The sequence below is a fragment of the Sardina pilchardus genome, chromosome 20, assembly GCF_963854185.1.
Source record: "Sardina pilchardus chromosome 20, fSarPil1.1, whole genome shotgun sequence".
NCBI lineage: Eukaryota > Metazoa > Chordata > Actinopteri > Clupeiformes > Clupeidae > Sardina > Sardina pilchardus.
The window spans coordinates 7,167,261-7,184,342 of record NC_085013.1 but is presented as its reverse complement, the minus strand read 5'-3'; the positions used below and the strand labels follow the sequence as shown (position 1 = coordinate 7,184,342).

Here is a 17,082-nt window from a genome sequence, read left to right as displayed (position 1 = left end):
GTGTGTGTGTGTGTCTGTGTGTGTTTGAGAGAGAGAGAGAGAGAGAATGGCAGCACAGACTTACTAATGATTATACCATTGTTGTTTTTCAGATCTACATAACAAAACATTGTTGGATAAGCATTTGGGACAGTGCTCTCAGAGCTCAAAACAGAGCAAAATCAGCACTTGAGGCATTTGATTTATTCTTCTCCACACTACAGATCCAGCACAAAAAAATAAACTTTTATTTTCATGGAGGTGATGACTGATTTTACTTAATTGAGGCGATTTATGAATATCTATAAGTGGCCTGCTGTGAGGCAAGGGAACTGAGATATCATCATTCCCTGGAAACTTGGCAGAAAAGTAACTCACAGGGCACTAAAGAAGTAGCTTTTTTACTGATGAAGAATAGTTCTGCTCTTTGTATTGGAATCTTGGCACTTTTGAACACTTTTGAAACGCTACATTCTCTCAACATACAGTACGGTTATTTATGCCCTGGGCCAAAGCAACAAAGATGACAACTATCTTGGCATGTTTGATCTTATCTCATTAGTATCAGTGCCTTATCTGATTAAATCCATTGTTTAATCATTATATTTATATTATGGTCAGAACAGAAGTCAGAAGCTGTGCACCTTTGGAAAAAGATATCCGGGTCATTGCGGTTACATTCCAAAGACTCCTTATACCTCAGAACCGAATTACACAGAGCCTCAAATCAGTTTCTATTTTATTATTTGAAAAATTCCTTTCCTTCTTTCTGAAATACAGTGCTGCGTTTGGTCAACGTTTTCACACAAACTGAAAACAGCAACACTTCTCCATCTAAAGACATAATAACAAACACTATGACAAACAAAATCAAAGTTGCATTTTTTTGCACTGTATCATCCTCTCCTCATAAAACATGAACACAGTATAAATCACAGTATTACATACTCACAATTTCAGTGGTTCTCTTTCAGCCTGGATATCATTTCCAGCACCTGGTGGTTTAGAGAGTTCTCTGCGGGGGTGGTCTGGTTATGACATTCAGTAAAGTCGTCTGAAGAGTTTTGCATAACAATAGCACATGATAATATATTACTAAATATACAGAAATGTAGATGATACATGATAAATGTGACCCCGCATGAATAGATCATGAAAGGAGTCCATGGCATGACCCTATGTATTTTTTTACAATAACTCGGTGAGCAGATCCAGTGACACATTGTAGGTCAGGGTCTCAGCAGGACTGGATTGCGGGTGTCACTGTAGGGAGGCAATTCACTGAGGCACTAAGGCACAGAGGTCAAGAACTGGTTTGGCAAGAGTGGAAAAGACAACTCATCATGTCCCGTCAAATTCTGATATAACTGCAATAAATCTTACTGGGTGATAATGGGAATAAGGGACACTGTTTTATAATGAGGGGACAAAATAGACTGTAGGAGGTGCTGATGAATGATCCTTTTGTAGGATCTCTACAACATACAAGATGGAACTTGAATGCCATCACACTTAACTGGTACTTCAAAGTTTGTGCGAAACCATCAAAAAATGGAGAGAGGTCACTTGATTTGCCGGGCACTCATCTTGTCCCTTTTCATCTTCTGCCGCTTTATATGATCCCGCTTCATCTTGTTCCTTTTCAGTTGATCCCTTTTCATCTTATTCCGGCTGGTTTTGGGGGAGTTCATGTACCGCCTGGGAACTGACTCCAAAGCCGAGGGGCCGCTTTGTAGGGTAGGGGGGGATTCATTGCTGAGTTTCTGGGCAGGCATCTTGAGAGCTGATTTTCTGGTAATGACTCCAACCACATCCAGGCTGATGGACGCCTCTGATGAGCCGGCCATGTTGTGTGCCCGGCAACGGTACTCACCGGCATCCCTGTACGAGATCCCGTTCAGGCTTATCACAGACCACCGGATCCCCACCTGTGGGGAGTTCTGGAAAACTGAAGGGGTGGAAGATACATTCATCTCACATTTAGCTATAAAGTAGGGTATACCAATGTCCATTCACTTCTTAATATTCTACATTTATTATTTGGCATGATTACCCAAAACAATGTAAGCACATTGCTATTACACTTTGTTGATGTACCGTATACACTTTTGTTATCCATTGCATAACTCAATATGCTGTCCATGCAATATGATATATTCTGAAATATTATTCTAAAACAGTGGCTAAACATAATTTACTAAACACTTCATAAGTAAGTAAAAACATGCACATATCCATAACAATACATGAAGACACACATTATGTATTTGTTGGAAAATGCATGAACACTTTATTTTCTTAAAACCTTTTAAGACCATAAGATGTCATTCTTTGTCATTCAAGGATGTCAAGATTCTTGACAAAATGAGATTCAAAAGTGTTTGTTGGGGTACTTACAGCTGGGTAAACGCCTTGGCAATTTTTCTCTCATTGCGGTTGTGTTAATATCGCTACAGCATGCTGAAAAAATAAACATGCACATGGTATATTCAGTAACAACAAACAAACATACAGCACTAGGATATACATTATGCATAGAATCGGATTCGATATCTACTCTGAATATGATGTCCATTGTGTAGTCTGTTAGTATGTGTGAGGTGGTCTTAAGTACAATACACCTAACTTGATTATGATCTTTCATAAGACGGATCTTTCATTCTTAACATATATACACACACACACACACACACACACACACACACACACACACACACACACACACACACACACACACACACACACACACACACACACACACACACACACACACACACAGGTATGTAAAAGCTGTGTAAGGTTTGTCATATTTTTTCATTTTAAATGCCAACAGTGCCCTCTGTTGGTGATATCTCAAGGCAGACAGGCTAAAAACATGAGAGTGTACAACATCATGTTTTCAGCTGGGTTACATAAATTGCTACTGCTGTGAATGTAGTGAATGCATTCAGCATCTATGCTATATCCAAACAGAAAGTTATCAAGTCACTGAAATGTGCGCACCTGTGTTGCTGATGTTGGGGCCTGCTGCTTTGATCCAGATGAGAACTGGTGTGGGGAAGCCTGTTGCTTCACACCGCACCATCACGTTACCTCCTAACGGAGTTATGATCTTGGTGGTGGAGGTCAGCACAGAGGGTTTGAGGCAGCGAGGCAGTTCCACACTCTGGAAGGGAACGCCAGAAAACTCCTTCGGACCGCTACACACCAGGTATCGGTCCAGCAGAACCAGATAGGATTCTGTTGCTCTACTGAGCTCCAAAAGTAGAGCAAGACGACAGTCACACACCCACAGGTTATCCTGCAGACCTAATAAGTAGATAGATAGACCGAAGAGTGAATGAATGACTGGCTGGATGAATGGAACAGGTTCACCTTTCAAGTTCCATTCAGATTACAACATATTACAACAATTATGGTCCTTCCTGAGCAGGATATAGCAACACTTTCTTCACAAATGATCCTTGAAATTATAACGTTTTATTATAACGTTATAACGTTTTAACGTTTTTTAAGTGTTTTTTTGAGTGTCTGAGGTGGCCCAGGCAACACTCATCTGCAAGGAGACATCTGTGCTGCCTCAATCAGACCACTAGATTAGACCAGATTAATCGCCGCTCCTGAGGAGGTGTTAGCCATCATGAACTGGCAACCAGCAGGTTGTAGAAGGCAGACGGCAGCAGGGCCCTCTGCCAAGCTAATCTATCTATCAGAGGTCTGAGCAGAGATAATGTCCGAGCCTGGCTCTCACTGGGATCGTGTTTGTGCTGACCGGTAATGGACACTCAGCCAGCCCATTCACCTGTGGCTACTCCTTACGCTACACAAATCCAGTCTAAACACATAATCTGCCCGGGTTATGTAAGAGATATCCTCTGTTCTAGCGAACCTAACTAAAACCAGTTTAGAGTCCACTTGTCTGCACACTTACCCAGCACCACTCTGCTTTGGGGTTGAGCTGGGTTGAAGGGTGGATAAAAAGGCAGGGCAGCAATCACTTCATTGGGCAAGGTGGTCAGTCTGTTACTCGACAGATCCAAATAGGTGATGTTAGCAAGGAAACGTGCTGCATGGACAGGGATCCTTGTCAAGCGATTGTTGTGAAGCCCCAGTGTGCGCAGGCGGGGCATGTCTCTGAGAGCATCCCAGGGGAAGACTGACAGGAGGTTCCCATCTAATCGCAGCTCATGGAGGGTGGAGAGATTGGAAAAACTGCGTGGGTGAAGTGTTGTGATGGAGTTGTAGGTGAGCCATAGGTACCGAAGTTGCTCGAGTGCTGAAAACGAAGCCTTTGGCACACGAACCACTGATGTCTTCTGCAACCTCAGTTTGAAGGTGTCTGCTGGTAGGCCTGTTGGGACCATAACGATGGCTGGATCCCTACACTCCACAAATCTGATGGAAAATGTGATTCATTAAACATTCTACTACTCAGTATTTATTTCAGTGGCCCCATTAGAGACAAAAAGCAGGATATGTGGGCCCAAGATCATTACTTATCAGAGATATCAAAAGCTAAATATGTAGGGCCACAGATAAGTTAACAGCATGCTTCTTGCTTCAAGTATGTCAGTAAGCCAGGACCACATAGCTAGGAGCAACCACTGTAAAATGTCATGAGACATATTTAAAGATCCTATGAAGTGATCTTAATCCTATATCTAGTTGCAGACCTCTAGCTAGCCTGGTTTCGCCAAACCCATTCACTTTGCGATATCTCATTGAAAAAATTAACTGAGATGAAGGTGGTTGAGCCAAGCTATCTGACAGACTACATTTTCAGACAGCTAATTCTGTTCAGGAGTGAAGTCTGTGTTCTGCACTAAACTATCAACTCAATGCCCTGTCATTTTCATGTCACTGACGTTACTTAACTCTCGTACATTGTACATTTCTAAAACTCTTGCCAACTCTTGTTGTAGATTTTCAACACCATTGTGTTGTAGGAGAGATAATTCAGTTCAAATGTTTGACTGGAGTGGGCCATGTCAGGCATGTATTGTTATAAAGTTAAAAGTCATGATTGATAGCTAGCATGTCTCTTTAAGACCATGAGAATGAGGTTTACGCTCCAGAGCTTTCTAACCCATTGCCCTCCGTTACTCTCACCTTCTAAACCTCACTCCTAATCCAGGTCACAACACTAATATAACTTGCCCTGAGTTGTACAGTTACCTGGCGCATTGGGTTATGAGCCAAGGAGGCCAAAAGTTGTGTCTTCTAGTTTTAGCCAGAGTGTAACAGTAATTGCTAGCTTCCAAATCTTTTGTTACACAAGGTAAGTAGACAACATTAACTTAACTGAAATGGCATTAGACATCTTGACACAATAGCCCTTTTTGAAGATTATAACACTCCACACACTTTCTGTTCATTGAATTGTCCGCCTGCTTTCAGTGGAATGACTGGCTAATTAATTGGATTGAGAATCCTCTCCTCTATTTTCCAGATCTTAATCAGTGATGATTGCATGCCCGGTCTGCAGCAAAGCATGCCAACTGTAAACACTAGTAGCCTAATGAAAACAGGCTCAGCAAACCAGGTTAGAGGTTTGCCAGCTTTTAGTAACCCTGATTACTCAGAATAAAAGAAAGATTCTTTGAGACATGAGATAAGTTTGTTTAATAGTTTATTTTTGGCTGTAAAAAGACTTTGAATGTGTTTTCTTCCTAAACATAAGCACATAACTCAAAGGTTTGAATAGCCCTATTTAACTCAGTCAATTCAACACACCGCACACACAGGTATTTAACTGTAAAACTACAAAACCAGAAACACATACATTCATACACCTACACATAAAAAACCCACCCACACTCACACACATGCACAGCAGAAACAACATGAACATAGCCTGTAGCCTACCTGAGTCTGGTGTCGTTACTGCCACCTTGATACATACATGAGCAAGGCGAGGGGCATGCCGAACAAATCAGCCCGGTCGACCACAAGAGAGAAAGGAGAAAAAAGAGATGCAAATGTATGAGGGCCATGTCCCTGTCAGCTGTGGCTGTGGGAGTAGAACAGAGACAGTGCAGCATTCCCAAACACACTGTGCCATGGAATCACATTGGGACTGCTTGGATTAGCAAGGATTACGCTAGCCACGAGAAGGTCATAATACACACACATGCAGCCAAGCACACACACACACTTGGGGAGGGGGTGGGGGGTGTAAAGTGCTTGATTATTTCTGTTGATTAAGTTATGAGCTCCTTATTTTAACTATTTCAGTGATTATGAACATTTCAACACTCACAATCATATCTGACAACAGTTGTCTTGGAAGTGACAGATTGACATAATAGTCCATGATTATCTGTAGGCCTAGGCCATGGTCAATAATATAGTGAAAGACTAAAACCAAATTGGAAAGAAATTCATCATTAGTAAAACACACACACACACACACACACACACACACACACACACACACACACAAATTGTTCTAGAGTAAATTAGTGTGAGCACATGTTGAACACTTCAGTGGGGGCATACTACTGGCCTAGCAGATGCAGTACTGAGCATATCTCATCTCACTAAAACACAAAAGTAGCAAAACAAAACAAAATAAACAACATACAATGGATGCATTTAAAAATAAATAAACAGGCTAAAGGAGGAGTAAACAGGATCTGACACATCCGACCTGATAGCTGCAGGGTTATAAAAAAATCCACCCTCCTCCAGTCATTTCAGTCATGGGAGCTGTTTTTCAATCAAGTTATCGTCCATTGGTTCACTTGGGTTTCACAGAGATCCTCCTCTTTACGTCTATTGGGAGGTTCATATTACATCCCGCCTTAGATCTGCCACGCTGTTTCAGTCATTGGTTGCTGGTAAGGGCGTTTAAATTTGAAATCTACTGGACGCTTGAGGGACGACGAGTGCATTTCACATGCTAGGAGAAGTTGCTGCATTACGTCTGTTTCTTTACAGAATTAATTCAACGTTCACCAAAAGTCAGGTAGGGTTGAATTTACGCTGTAAATTGCGATACTGCATGAAGTAGAATGTTAGCGTGAGCGAATTTAACTGACTTTAGCATAACAAAATGATCTCAACTCTGTTGTCTCGCAAACTAGGCGTTTCATATGCTCTGTTTATGTATTGATGTAACTTAAGCGGATGTTAACACCACCTTAGCTATCATATATTGAATTGAATTTAATGATAGGGAGTGTATGTTAACTTTAAACAAACCAATACCAGAAAAGGGTGACGGTTCACGCTAACGTTCAACTTAACTGGACTGAGAGGACTACTAACTGGTGATAACGGTAGCTGCTAACATTAGTTTGCAATCACGTCGATATTGCACATGTTTCGCAACATAGTGAATTTTCTGTTTTTCAGTCATGCCATTTAACGTCGTCACTATGGTAGGTTATGTGCAAGGTGTCGATAACTTTCGCAGCATTGCTGTTGGATGGCTAATAAGTTATGCTAACGCTAACGTTAGCTGTATCGTCTAACGTTGACGTTAAATGAGTCATGGCTGTCGTTTTAGCTGCTACCTGAAAACCAAACCTCAACATTAATGTTAGTCGTAAAAAATAATAATACCTATTTTAAAATCAATTTTAACGTTAATGCGTGTGGCCTATATCCACCGTGTGACGTTATGTTGTTACCATTAGAAGCTAAACGTTACCTCTTGGGAGGCTTTGTCAACTAGTTACTGTTTAATTTCACTGGCTGACATTGGTCATGTGGACAGCACTTGTAATGCCAGGGCAGTTCCGTTAACGTTAACACGAGCCAATTAACGTTAGTTATCAGGCTGGAAACGGGGACATTCAATTATCAAGGTTAACAAAAACTGTGGTTTGCTAGAAGTAAGGACAACAGAACGTTTGCAAGTCAACGTTGACTGATAGCCATGTTACAACCGCGAGACTGAATGAATGCTCATGATTGTAATGCTGCCTTGGTTGAACGTTACCTCGGGTCTTGCAGCGTAAATGCTTCTGTGATGTTCCTCGACTTTGTTCATTTGCCCCGCTTTTACTTTGCATTCATAGAAAACTTTTTAAAATGGTTGTACACCTTTATTCCTCCTTTGTTGAAGTTGTCAGGAAAGCCAAGGCTGCAAACCTGGCACGGTTAGCTGGGAAGTGAGCATAGTTGGTAAAGCTCCGTGAAGAGTTCAGTCTTTTATGTTTTGAAACCACTTTTCATTGTGTCTTCATGTCGTGCCTTCATCAGACAACATTGGTCAAAAAAAATAAGCTACTGGTCAGATCTGATGTGCTAAACAAGCAGCATATTTTACCTGTAGAAACTGGATGCATTAACAAGATTGCATTTCAATCACAACCATCTCTGTTGAAGGCACGAAAACATCACAGCATTCATCTGTGGTCTTCACATAAATATTACACAAAAGTATTTCAGACGTGAGGTTGCACATCTCGCATATGTAGGGCTTGGTTCTACACTAGTTACATTACATGCACTTTACACTGAGGGTTGCATTTCTGATGGTTAAAGGTGCTTACTTGATGCTCTGGGTGCCTCTCATGTAAAGTTTATATGTCCTCCCTCGGGCCTCGATCCTCACTGATCTACATAAAGAAAGATAGACGAACTATCGTTGTGGCCGCCTCATCATTCTTTATGTAGATCAGTGAGGATCAAGGAGCGAGGGAGGACGTATTAACTTTACATGAGAGGCACCTTATGTCAAATGGGTGAAGTGGGCTTTAAACTAGCAAGGGTAGAAGGAGCACGTGTGTTTCTTATCTGTACCCAAGCAGTCACGGATCTCATGGGTGTGGTGTGGTGTGTTTGCGTTTTTATGATGACGTCATCTCGCTGATGAACACTCTCTCTTGCCATTTTAGTATGAGTTCTGTGCATGAAAACGACGAGAACCTTGGGGTCCAGCCTGCAGGAAAGCACAGCGACTCTGACTTTGACATCTTTGCTCTAGAGCAGCCCACTGGCAGGCCTTCCATTCTCCGTCAGTCTCAATTTGAGAACCTTTCCAACAAGACTGTCCCCAAGGGAATAAAGGTATGACACCGTCCACTGTTGACGTTAACTGAAGTTGGACAGATGACCTTATTGCTTTTTTGTGACCAACTTCTCCTTTGTGTTTGCACAGGTTTGTTTTCAAACACCAAGAAGAGATCCTGTCACCAAGAGAATTGTATCACCCTCTAAGAATGTGAAGATGAATGCCTTGGATGACTGTATAAGTACCCTGGAGTCTCTAAAGCTGACATCTGATGAGTACGTTTTGGTGCTGTTATGTGGAAGACCACAGTAGAGGATTGTAAAGAATTAGCTGAACACTTTGCTTGTAGGGCTGTGCAGTTATCGCAATATGAACCACTGCAATTGTCTAGTTGGAAAATCTACAGATAATCGTGCACAGTTAATCTGGCCACATTTATGATTTTTATATTCAGTGTTTACCACAGAATTTAATTCCATTTGTGGTGGTAGTGTGTTTGTGCGCAAATTTTAAACAAATTTGCGCAACGTACTTATGATGCTAACTGGATTTAATTGCGATTTAGCGTCATTGTCGTCAACAACAACAATCCTTGCTGGATTTTTTAAAATGTATTCTTTAAACGGGCATGCATGTTTGTTGAGGGACAGAGAGGCTGCACAAAGGTGTGCATAGCTCTGCAATGAAAGGAGTTCATCTAGTTTAAGTAGTACAACATGAAATCATTGTGTGGTGGTCAGTGTTGATATTGTGGTGGGCCGCCACAAATAAGTCAATGTATGGGAAACACTGATATTCATGTGAACCTCCTTTGGTGAGCATGCCTAGTGCGTGAGCAGAACAGTACCTCTGATTGGTGAGCTTCGGTCAATCAGGAGGGCTGTGCTTCTCATGCACCAGGCACGTTCATCAATTAGAAGTCACACAACTTGAAATATTGACCTGAATCAGTTCATTGACATTCACAAATCATATGCCAATATCCGTCTGATAAATCGTAAATAAGATATTTTGACCAAATCATACAGCCTCCTTGCTTTAAAAAAAAAGAAAAGGGAAAAAAAGCTAAATGGTGTACCTGGTCAATCAAAGTAATGCCTCCCTCTGCTGCACTTTACAGGTCCATGTCTCAGGAGAACACTGAAAATGGATTGGTTGTGTCAAGCTCAGGTACTACCCTTACACTTTGTGTGTTTTATGGGCTCCCTTTGGATCCCTCTCAAGTTGTACTTATTGGTCATCTGTCAAAGAGCAGATTACATCAGATTTATTTGTATGTTCTTACCATATTCTGAGATGTGATCTAATGTTCGAAGAATGTTACTTCTAATGCTAAAAAAAACCAACCTTGAGTGTCTTGAGTGACACAATTCAAATTTATATTCCACAGATACTGGAGGATATCCAGATGATGACATGCCTATTAAAAGCAAAGGAGGCTATCAGCTGGACTTTGAAAACCTGGATACCATCAATCCTTTTCAAGGCTCAAGTGCGATGGCCTTTTCTCCTGTTCGGTCCTGTGTGGGAGCTACTGTTGCCAGATCCCCAGTAAAGAGTGAGCCTGAAGTTGTGGAAAATGCCCCTGTCTCTGCCCCGGAGTCAGTGCCAGTTGAGGAAGAGGTGGTCAAAACGGACTCGGCCCTGGACGAAACGATCCCTTTCATTGCTTCACTTGAGAATTCTGTTGCAGACACATCTACAAATGTGTGCGCCACAGACAGCCCTGTGATTATCGACCCGAAAAAGCTTCTGACTCCTCAGGCAGACCAGAGCCTAGACGACACAGAGGAGCTTCCCAAAGCACTTTCCTCAGCGATTCCAGAACCGGAGGCCAGCGCTGCCCCTCCCCCTGTCAGCGAGTCTGTGGAGGAAACCCCACTACCAGCCACGGGCACTTACTCTTTTGATTTTGACAACCTAGACGCAATAAATCCCTTCCAAACTGGTGGCTCTAAAATTCCCAACTCCCCTGCTCTGGACAGGAAGGTGGAGGCTGTGAAGTCTTCACCACCTAAACCAGAAGCCCAGGAGCAGAAGAGTGTGGAAAGCATTCCAGTGGTTGCGGAGTCAGTCACAGAGGCACCTGTGCTGACGGAAGTCACACCTGTTGTTGTCGAGGCAACTGTCCCTTCCAAGGAGACGTCAGATTCTCAGCCCACCCCTGCTGCTGAGACTCAAGTGCAATTGCTGGAGTTTAACTTTGACGATGGCACTGAAGTGAAACGCAAGCCACCTTTCAAAAAGCTGGGCAAGAAACCACCAGGTGCCAGAGGAGGAGCTGAAAAGAAGCCTTCACCAGTTGAAAAGAAACCTGTGCCCCAAGCTGTGGAGTCCAAACCTGCACCCGCACCCAAGGAGGACCCCCAGGATGGTGCACCAACTGAAGCCCCACTTTCTAAAGGCTCTTACTCAATAGACTTTGACAAGTTGGATGATCCCAATTTCAACCCGTTTGGAACAACGGTCAAGATGGGCGGCTCTCCTGCTGCTGGGCGACCGAAGCCTGTCCCAGAGCAGAAGCAGAAAGAGCCTGAGGCTCCCGTTCAGGTGCCCTGCACTGCACCTGTGGCAAAGACTCAGCCTCTCCAAAATGACTCAGAGGAACAGCCAAGGTATTGTAATGTTGACTGATGTCACTGTGTATAACATTATTCGTCTTGTAGACCTGTAGCCTGGCTGTAAGTGAATCATGCTGTCAACGCTGACATTGATTTCTAATTTTTAGCGCCGTCTCAAAAATGGAGGATGCCAATGAGACTGTTGCTGCTGAGCAGGTATGGTTTTTAATTTTTGTAATGGATCATAACTCTGAAGTATAAGTTGTCATGTCCCGAAAAAACTTTACTGAGAAACCGTTCTAAGGTTTCTCAGCCAACCAGTTGTTAATATGTTGATGGGGGGGTTTAATTCAAATCATTGCTCAGTTGTCTGAAAGACTAACGGTTACACTAATGGTGCTTAAAGGTACACTTCACCGCATTTTCATATTAAACTGTTATTCCCTTAAGACGAGTTGATGCATACCTCTCTCATTTCAATGCGTACACTCACTGGCTCTGGAGCGCGGCGCAACTTTGATAGCACTTAGCTAGCCCAGTTCATTCATTAGGATCCAAACAGAGATGTTTAGTTAAGTTAGATGCGACCAAACTCCTCCATGTTTTCCCTATTAGAATACAGTTACACGAGTAGTCACACCACCAAGTATGGTGAAACAAAAATAAAACGTGGTGCATTTCTAAGCAGGTAAAAGGGATAACTATATTGTGTGGCGGAATAACATTGGGAGCACTTAGACTATGCGCAGTAATATCCTCACTCCAAAGTGAAACTGAAAGTGCAAGAGAGAGGATATTACTGCGCCACACAATATAGTTATCCCTCTTACCTGCTTAGAAATGCACCACGTTTTATTTTGTCTCACGACTTACTTGGTCGTGTAACTACTCGTGTAACTGTATTTAAATAGGGAAAACATGGAGGTGTTTGGTCGCTTCTAACTTCATCTCTGTTTGGATCCTAATGAATGCATTGGGCTAGCTAAGTGCTATCAAAGTTGCGCTGCGTGCCAGAGCCAGTGATCCTTCCTGTGTTCCTTTAAATGCACATCTGGTAGTCAAACTATGGATGTGTTTTAAAATATTGATGCAGGTTTTTGAAATATTATTGACTTCTCCACAGCCTGAGGTTATTCAGCCTCCTCCACCGGCGACCTGTGCCGCAAACAATTCCCCAAAACACGATAAGACGACAACTGTGCACCCAGAGCCCACAGAACTGGTCCAGCAACATCAGAATACCGACCTGACCACCATCGGACAGGACGAGGAGTTTGTTCCAGGAGCCACATGTAAGCAAATATGGCATATGGTAAATATGCATAGACATGGGAAGACTGATGACAAAACTTAACCGTTTTCTCTTTTGTTTCCTTCTCTCTTGATGCAGTCATGGCTGGTGATTTTGATGGACAGTTTGATTACCTGGAGCAGTTTGGTTCTAGCACTGTGAGTATATCACTTTTACTGCTAAACTTGTCTGTTGCATTGTACGGCCTGTGTAAAGTTTTGATTGTCTGTATTTATGATGTGTAAGGTAAGCCTCTCCATTTGTTCTTTTCTGTTTCCAGTTTCAGGAGTCTGCCCTCCGCAAACAGTCACTGTACCTTAAGTTTGACCCCCTCCTGAGAGAGAGTCCCAAGAAGGGCACAGCTGGCAACACTGTGGGTGTCAGTCTGCCTCGTCTCTCCCTTGCTACAAGGTCTATTGCAACACTTTATTTATTTAAACATTTATAGATATTTTTTATTATTTTATAAAGGCTTTTTGCTTTTATTCAGATATGTACATTATTTATTGGGTGTGATTAGGAAAGTCTGTGTCTGATTTAAACCCAGGTCTCTGTCAACACTTGGACCTAAATGTGGTGTGGATGCTGTAGACACCAATGCCACATAGCAACACTGAAAGATAGACATTGGACTCTAGTGTTTCTACAACTAATTTAATGAGACACAAATAGGTCAGAACTGTGAATAAACGGTGTATTAACGGATTAACAGCTCTCGCTGACACTGGGCACAGCTGACACTGGGCACAGCAGTCTTGGACAGTCAAACTCTGGGTACTTGGGGCCAGGCCAGATTTGCTACATCCTGTTTGTAACTGGGAAAAATGAGTGGGAAAATGACTCGAGTATAAATGGAACGCAGCATAAACCAAATTCTGTTAAATGTTGTCAGCAAATTTTTGGACCTTAGTCCAATGTAGCTCAATGAAGAAATAACAAATGATTGTATCTGCTCAGAATGGATGCCCAGAAGTCTGATGAGAAGAAACGTACACAAAGTGAACCGGCGGACTCGATGAAGCTGCTTGACTTTCCAGCCCCTGTGAGTGCCTGCAGTGCCAGAGTGTATTGCAATTAATCAAGAGGCCATACAACCTCATCAGAGTAAAACTTTTAATTCAGGCCTAGAACTAGTCAACGATGCTAAATGCCATTTCCTTTTGGTCTGACTTGTTTTGTTCTGCGTTGTCATGTGTAGGTAATTCTATATTTCTATATAATTACTTATTAATTTTGACTGACAAACTTAAGAAAACTTAGGAATCAGGGTTTATTCTTACAAGCAGAGAGGGTAACATTAGCTTTAGCGCTAGTCTGAGGAGGCCATGGGCCCTTGGATTGAACCAAAGACCCATGGCCTGCAGCATGTCTTCCTTCTATAAAAGTCAATCTCTCATTTTTTCTTCTCATTCATCACATTTATAAACTTTTGAACAAAGGGGACAGGGCGCCAAAAACAAGGCAAGGTCATTGGTTCACTTAGATGGCTTCAGTCACACCCACTCACACCTAGTCACACCTAGCCACACCTTCTCACTCTGATTAGATTTACATGTGGAGGGATATCATATATGTCACTATCATCTCTTACAGAAATATTCCAAACATTCTTACACTAGAATCATTACAATCCTTACACCGAGACTATCATAATGATACCAGACATGAATACATTTACATTTCATGACATAGATATATTACATCAAGGTAGAATCCTTTGTCTTAGGCGGTTGGTTTAAAGTTCCAAAGGAATGTTGGCAATTAGCATTTCACAGGGGGGGAAGGGAAAGTGTTTTCCTCCTAACACAACAAGTATCCTTGGTTGCACAGATTGTGATTCAAGGCTGCTTACAATGGTATGGATCTCCGAAATAATACTCATAAATTATTACCATCACATGTAGTCTGTGCAGAGTGTGAGTCCCCTGGCCCAAGACCCTGCTGTGTTGGACCTGTTGGTTTCTACATTCAAGCAGCCTGTGAAGAATGAAGATGCCATCATTGAGGTCCTAAAGTACAGCCAGAAAGACATGGATGCTGCCATGGCTAAAGCAGAAGAGAAGGTGGGACCACATTTATTTTCATCAAGTATAGTGCATGATTTAATACATGCAGCATGTGTCTGTTTAAGTTTAAGTCCGGTATAATAAAAAAAAAAAAAAAAAAAAAACAGAGGTGTAGATTAATAATGCATTTTCTTAATTCCAAAAGGCTGAGGAGCGAGTAAATGAATGGAGAGCGAAATACGATGCACTAGTCCAGGAGAAACAGCAGCTGGGGTGAATTCACTATTTGTCATAACATATTAATAGTTTTAACAGTTTAGCATCTTTCCAGGTTAAAATGTATGTGTTTGACCTTTTGTTTATCTTGTTTTATTTCCTAGGGTTGTCCTTGCGGAGTTTGACAACACGTATGCACAAATCATTGGTATGTTAGTGCATACTACACATACTGTATGTCTAGACTAGACATCTACAAATGTCTCCTGAAGCAGCCTTGTTTTGTTAATGTTAATGTTGTTTAGTTGTTGAAAAAAATGATAGTCCCTAAATTCCCTGTACATTCTCCTTTTCTGATAACTCCTTTAGATGAGAGGGAGAAGGAAAAACAGTCAGCTCAGGAAGAACTGAAGAAAGTTCTGCAGGAGAAGGAGCAGGCTCTCATGGACCTCAATTCCATGGAGAGATCTTTCTCTGACCTCTTCAAGCGCCTGGAGAAGCATAAAGAAGTCATTGAGGGCTACAAGAAGGTAGACCGCTCTCCTTTGGTTTTTACTCAGTCAAGGCTTGACATGGGATTGTTCCAAGATTTTATGGGATTTAGATAGCACCTTTGCTGTTCGCTCATGTATAGACTTAAGTAAGGTTTTTTGTTTGGTGCCTGCAAGTAGTATCTGTAATTCAGTGTAATTTCCCCCATCCCCCAGAATGAGGAGACTCTGAAGATGTGTGCTCAGGATTACATGGCCCGGATCAAGAAGGAAGAGCAGCGGTACAAGTCGCTCAAGGCCCATGCCGAAGAAAAGATCGCCCTGTAAGAACATCTAAGATCTCTCCTTTGCTTGCAATCCCATTAACCAGCTTGTGTTGGACTGAATGATGTTCCCCCACGTTCACTTTTCAAGTCCGCTTCACTTCTACCTCACTTTTCAAAGACTGTTGACTTGCCTGTAGGGTTCACTGCTTCTTGCAGGTTTGATGCTGTATACTTTGTGCGTATATTATGAAGCAAAGTTATTATGAAGCTTGTTAAGTTGGTGAATGCTTAGGATTGATATACTAACTATGCATTGCCAAAAAAAAATAATGACCTTAATTGTCTGAAAGTGATTTATTTGTGTGTGTGTGTGGTCCTACAGGGCTAATGGTGAGATCGCGGAGGTGAGGGGCAAGCAGAGGGCAGAGGTTTCAGCCTTGCAGGCCCAGCTGAAGAGAGAGCAGCTCAAAGTGCATTCACTGGAAAAGAGTCTGGACCAGAAGGTATTTCACAACACTCATAACTCCCACATATAAAGTAGATATTGGGATGTGTTAATAATATATGGATATTTTGTACCCAGATACCCAAGATAAAATAATTATTCTAGGTTTCTCTAATGTGTGTGTGTTTGTGTTTACTCCCATAGGTCAAAGAGACTGAGGAGTTGACCAAGCTTTGTGATGAGCTGATTGTAAATGTTCAGAAAAACTAATTTTACTGTATTTTCCACTTTTGTCTGTCCATTTCAGTGTTTTTTTCTGTCCTTCTGTACTTAATTATTAATAATAAAAAAAACTTTTAGAAATCAATTCTTGTTTGGTTTCATACATTTCCCTCATTCATATAACTGCCTCAAGCATAATTGCTTTGTCATAATACTTAATGGTGCAGTCAGGGATTGGGCAGGAAGTATTGTTTGTGTTTAAATTTATTAGTAGAAGCGTTTGCGAAAAGAAGAAAAAAACCCTACTGGTATATTATATTTTAACCAAGGACCAAATTAAACATACCAGAGAGGTAGTTCATCCCTTCCCTTCGTATTCCCAGAGTTTGGTATACTGATTTACTGACCCAATTCCTACCACTGTACTGTTGAGAGTGTCCTGATTCCTGACTGGCAGCATCACAGCATGATTTGGTAACAGCACCACCGCCCGTCACCACAAAGCTCTGCAAATGGTGGTCAGCTCAATGCAGTGCATTACAAGGACTGAGTTACCAACTATCCAGGACCTATGGCCAGCGCTGCAGCAGAGAGGCCAAACGGATCCTCTTACCCCAGTCAATCCAGCTGCAGACTCTTCGGC

The 17,082-nt window shown here is 42.0% G+C and overlaps 2 protein-coding genes across 4 annotated transcripts; one reads left to right on the top strand and one right to left on the bottom strand.

Annotated features, from left to right (window-relative positions):
• Positions 1-1,541: 1,541 nt before the first annotated feature.
• lrit3b (leucine-rich repeat, immunoglobulin-like and transmembrane domains 3b) lies at positions 1,542-5,972 on the bottom strand. The gene is made up of 4 exons (XM_062523456.1): positions 5,845-5,972; positions 3,911-4,374; positions 2,983-3,288; positions 1,542-1,927 (listed from the first exon to the last, which is right to left on the bottom strand). Exons 1-4 carry the CDS (start codon positions 5,970-5,972, stop codon positions 1,542-1,544), a joined length of 1,284 nt encoding a protein of 427 aa, XP_062379440.1.
• An 835-nt stretch (positions 5,973-6,807) lies between these two features.
• On the top strand, positions 6,808-16,584 carry tacc3 (transforming, acidic coiled-coil containing protein 3). Of its 3 annotated transcripts, none has more exons than XM_062523135.1 (18): positions 6,833-6,946; positions 8,051-8,109; positions 8,826-8,997; positions 9,089-9,216; positions 10,062-10,111; positions 10,332-11,556; positions 11,670-11,718; positions 12,626-12,794; positions 12,893-12,951; positions 13,074-13,204; positions 13,751-13,835; positions 14,698-14,856; positions 15,005-15,072; positions 15,180-15,223; positions 15,385-15,545; positions 15,723-15,829; positions 16,155-16,275; positions 16,422-16,584. In XM_062523135.1, exons 3-18 carry the CDS (start codon positions 8,827-8,829, stop codon positions 16,485-16,487), a joined length of 2,793 nt encoding a protein of 930 aa, XP_062379119.1. In that variant the 5' UTR covers positions 6,833-6,946; positions 8,051-8,109; position 8,826; the 3' UTR covers positions 16,488-16,584. The 3 variants fall into 3 exon arrangements, with proteins under 3 accessions (XP_062379118.1, XP_062379119.1, XP_062379117.1); XM_062523133.1 differs by having other exon boundaries at positions 8,051-8,126; XM_062523134.1 differs by lacking the exon at positions 8,051-8,109 and having other exon boundaries at positions 6,808-6,946.
• The last annotated feature ends 498 nt before the right edge of the window (positions 16,585-17,082 follow it).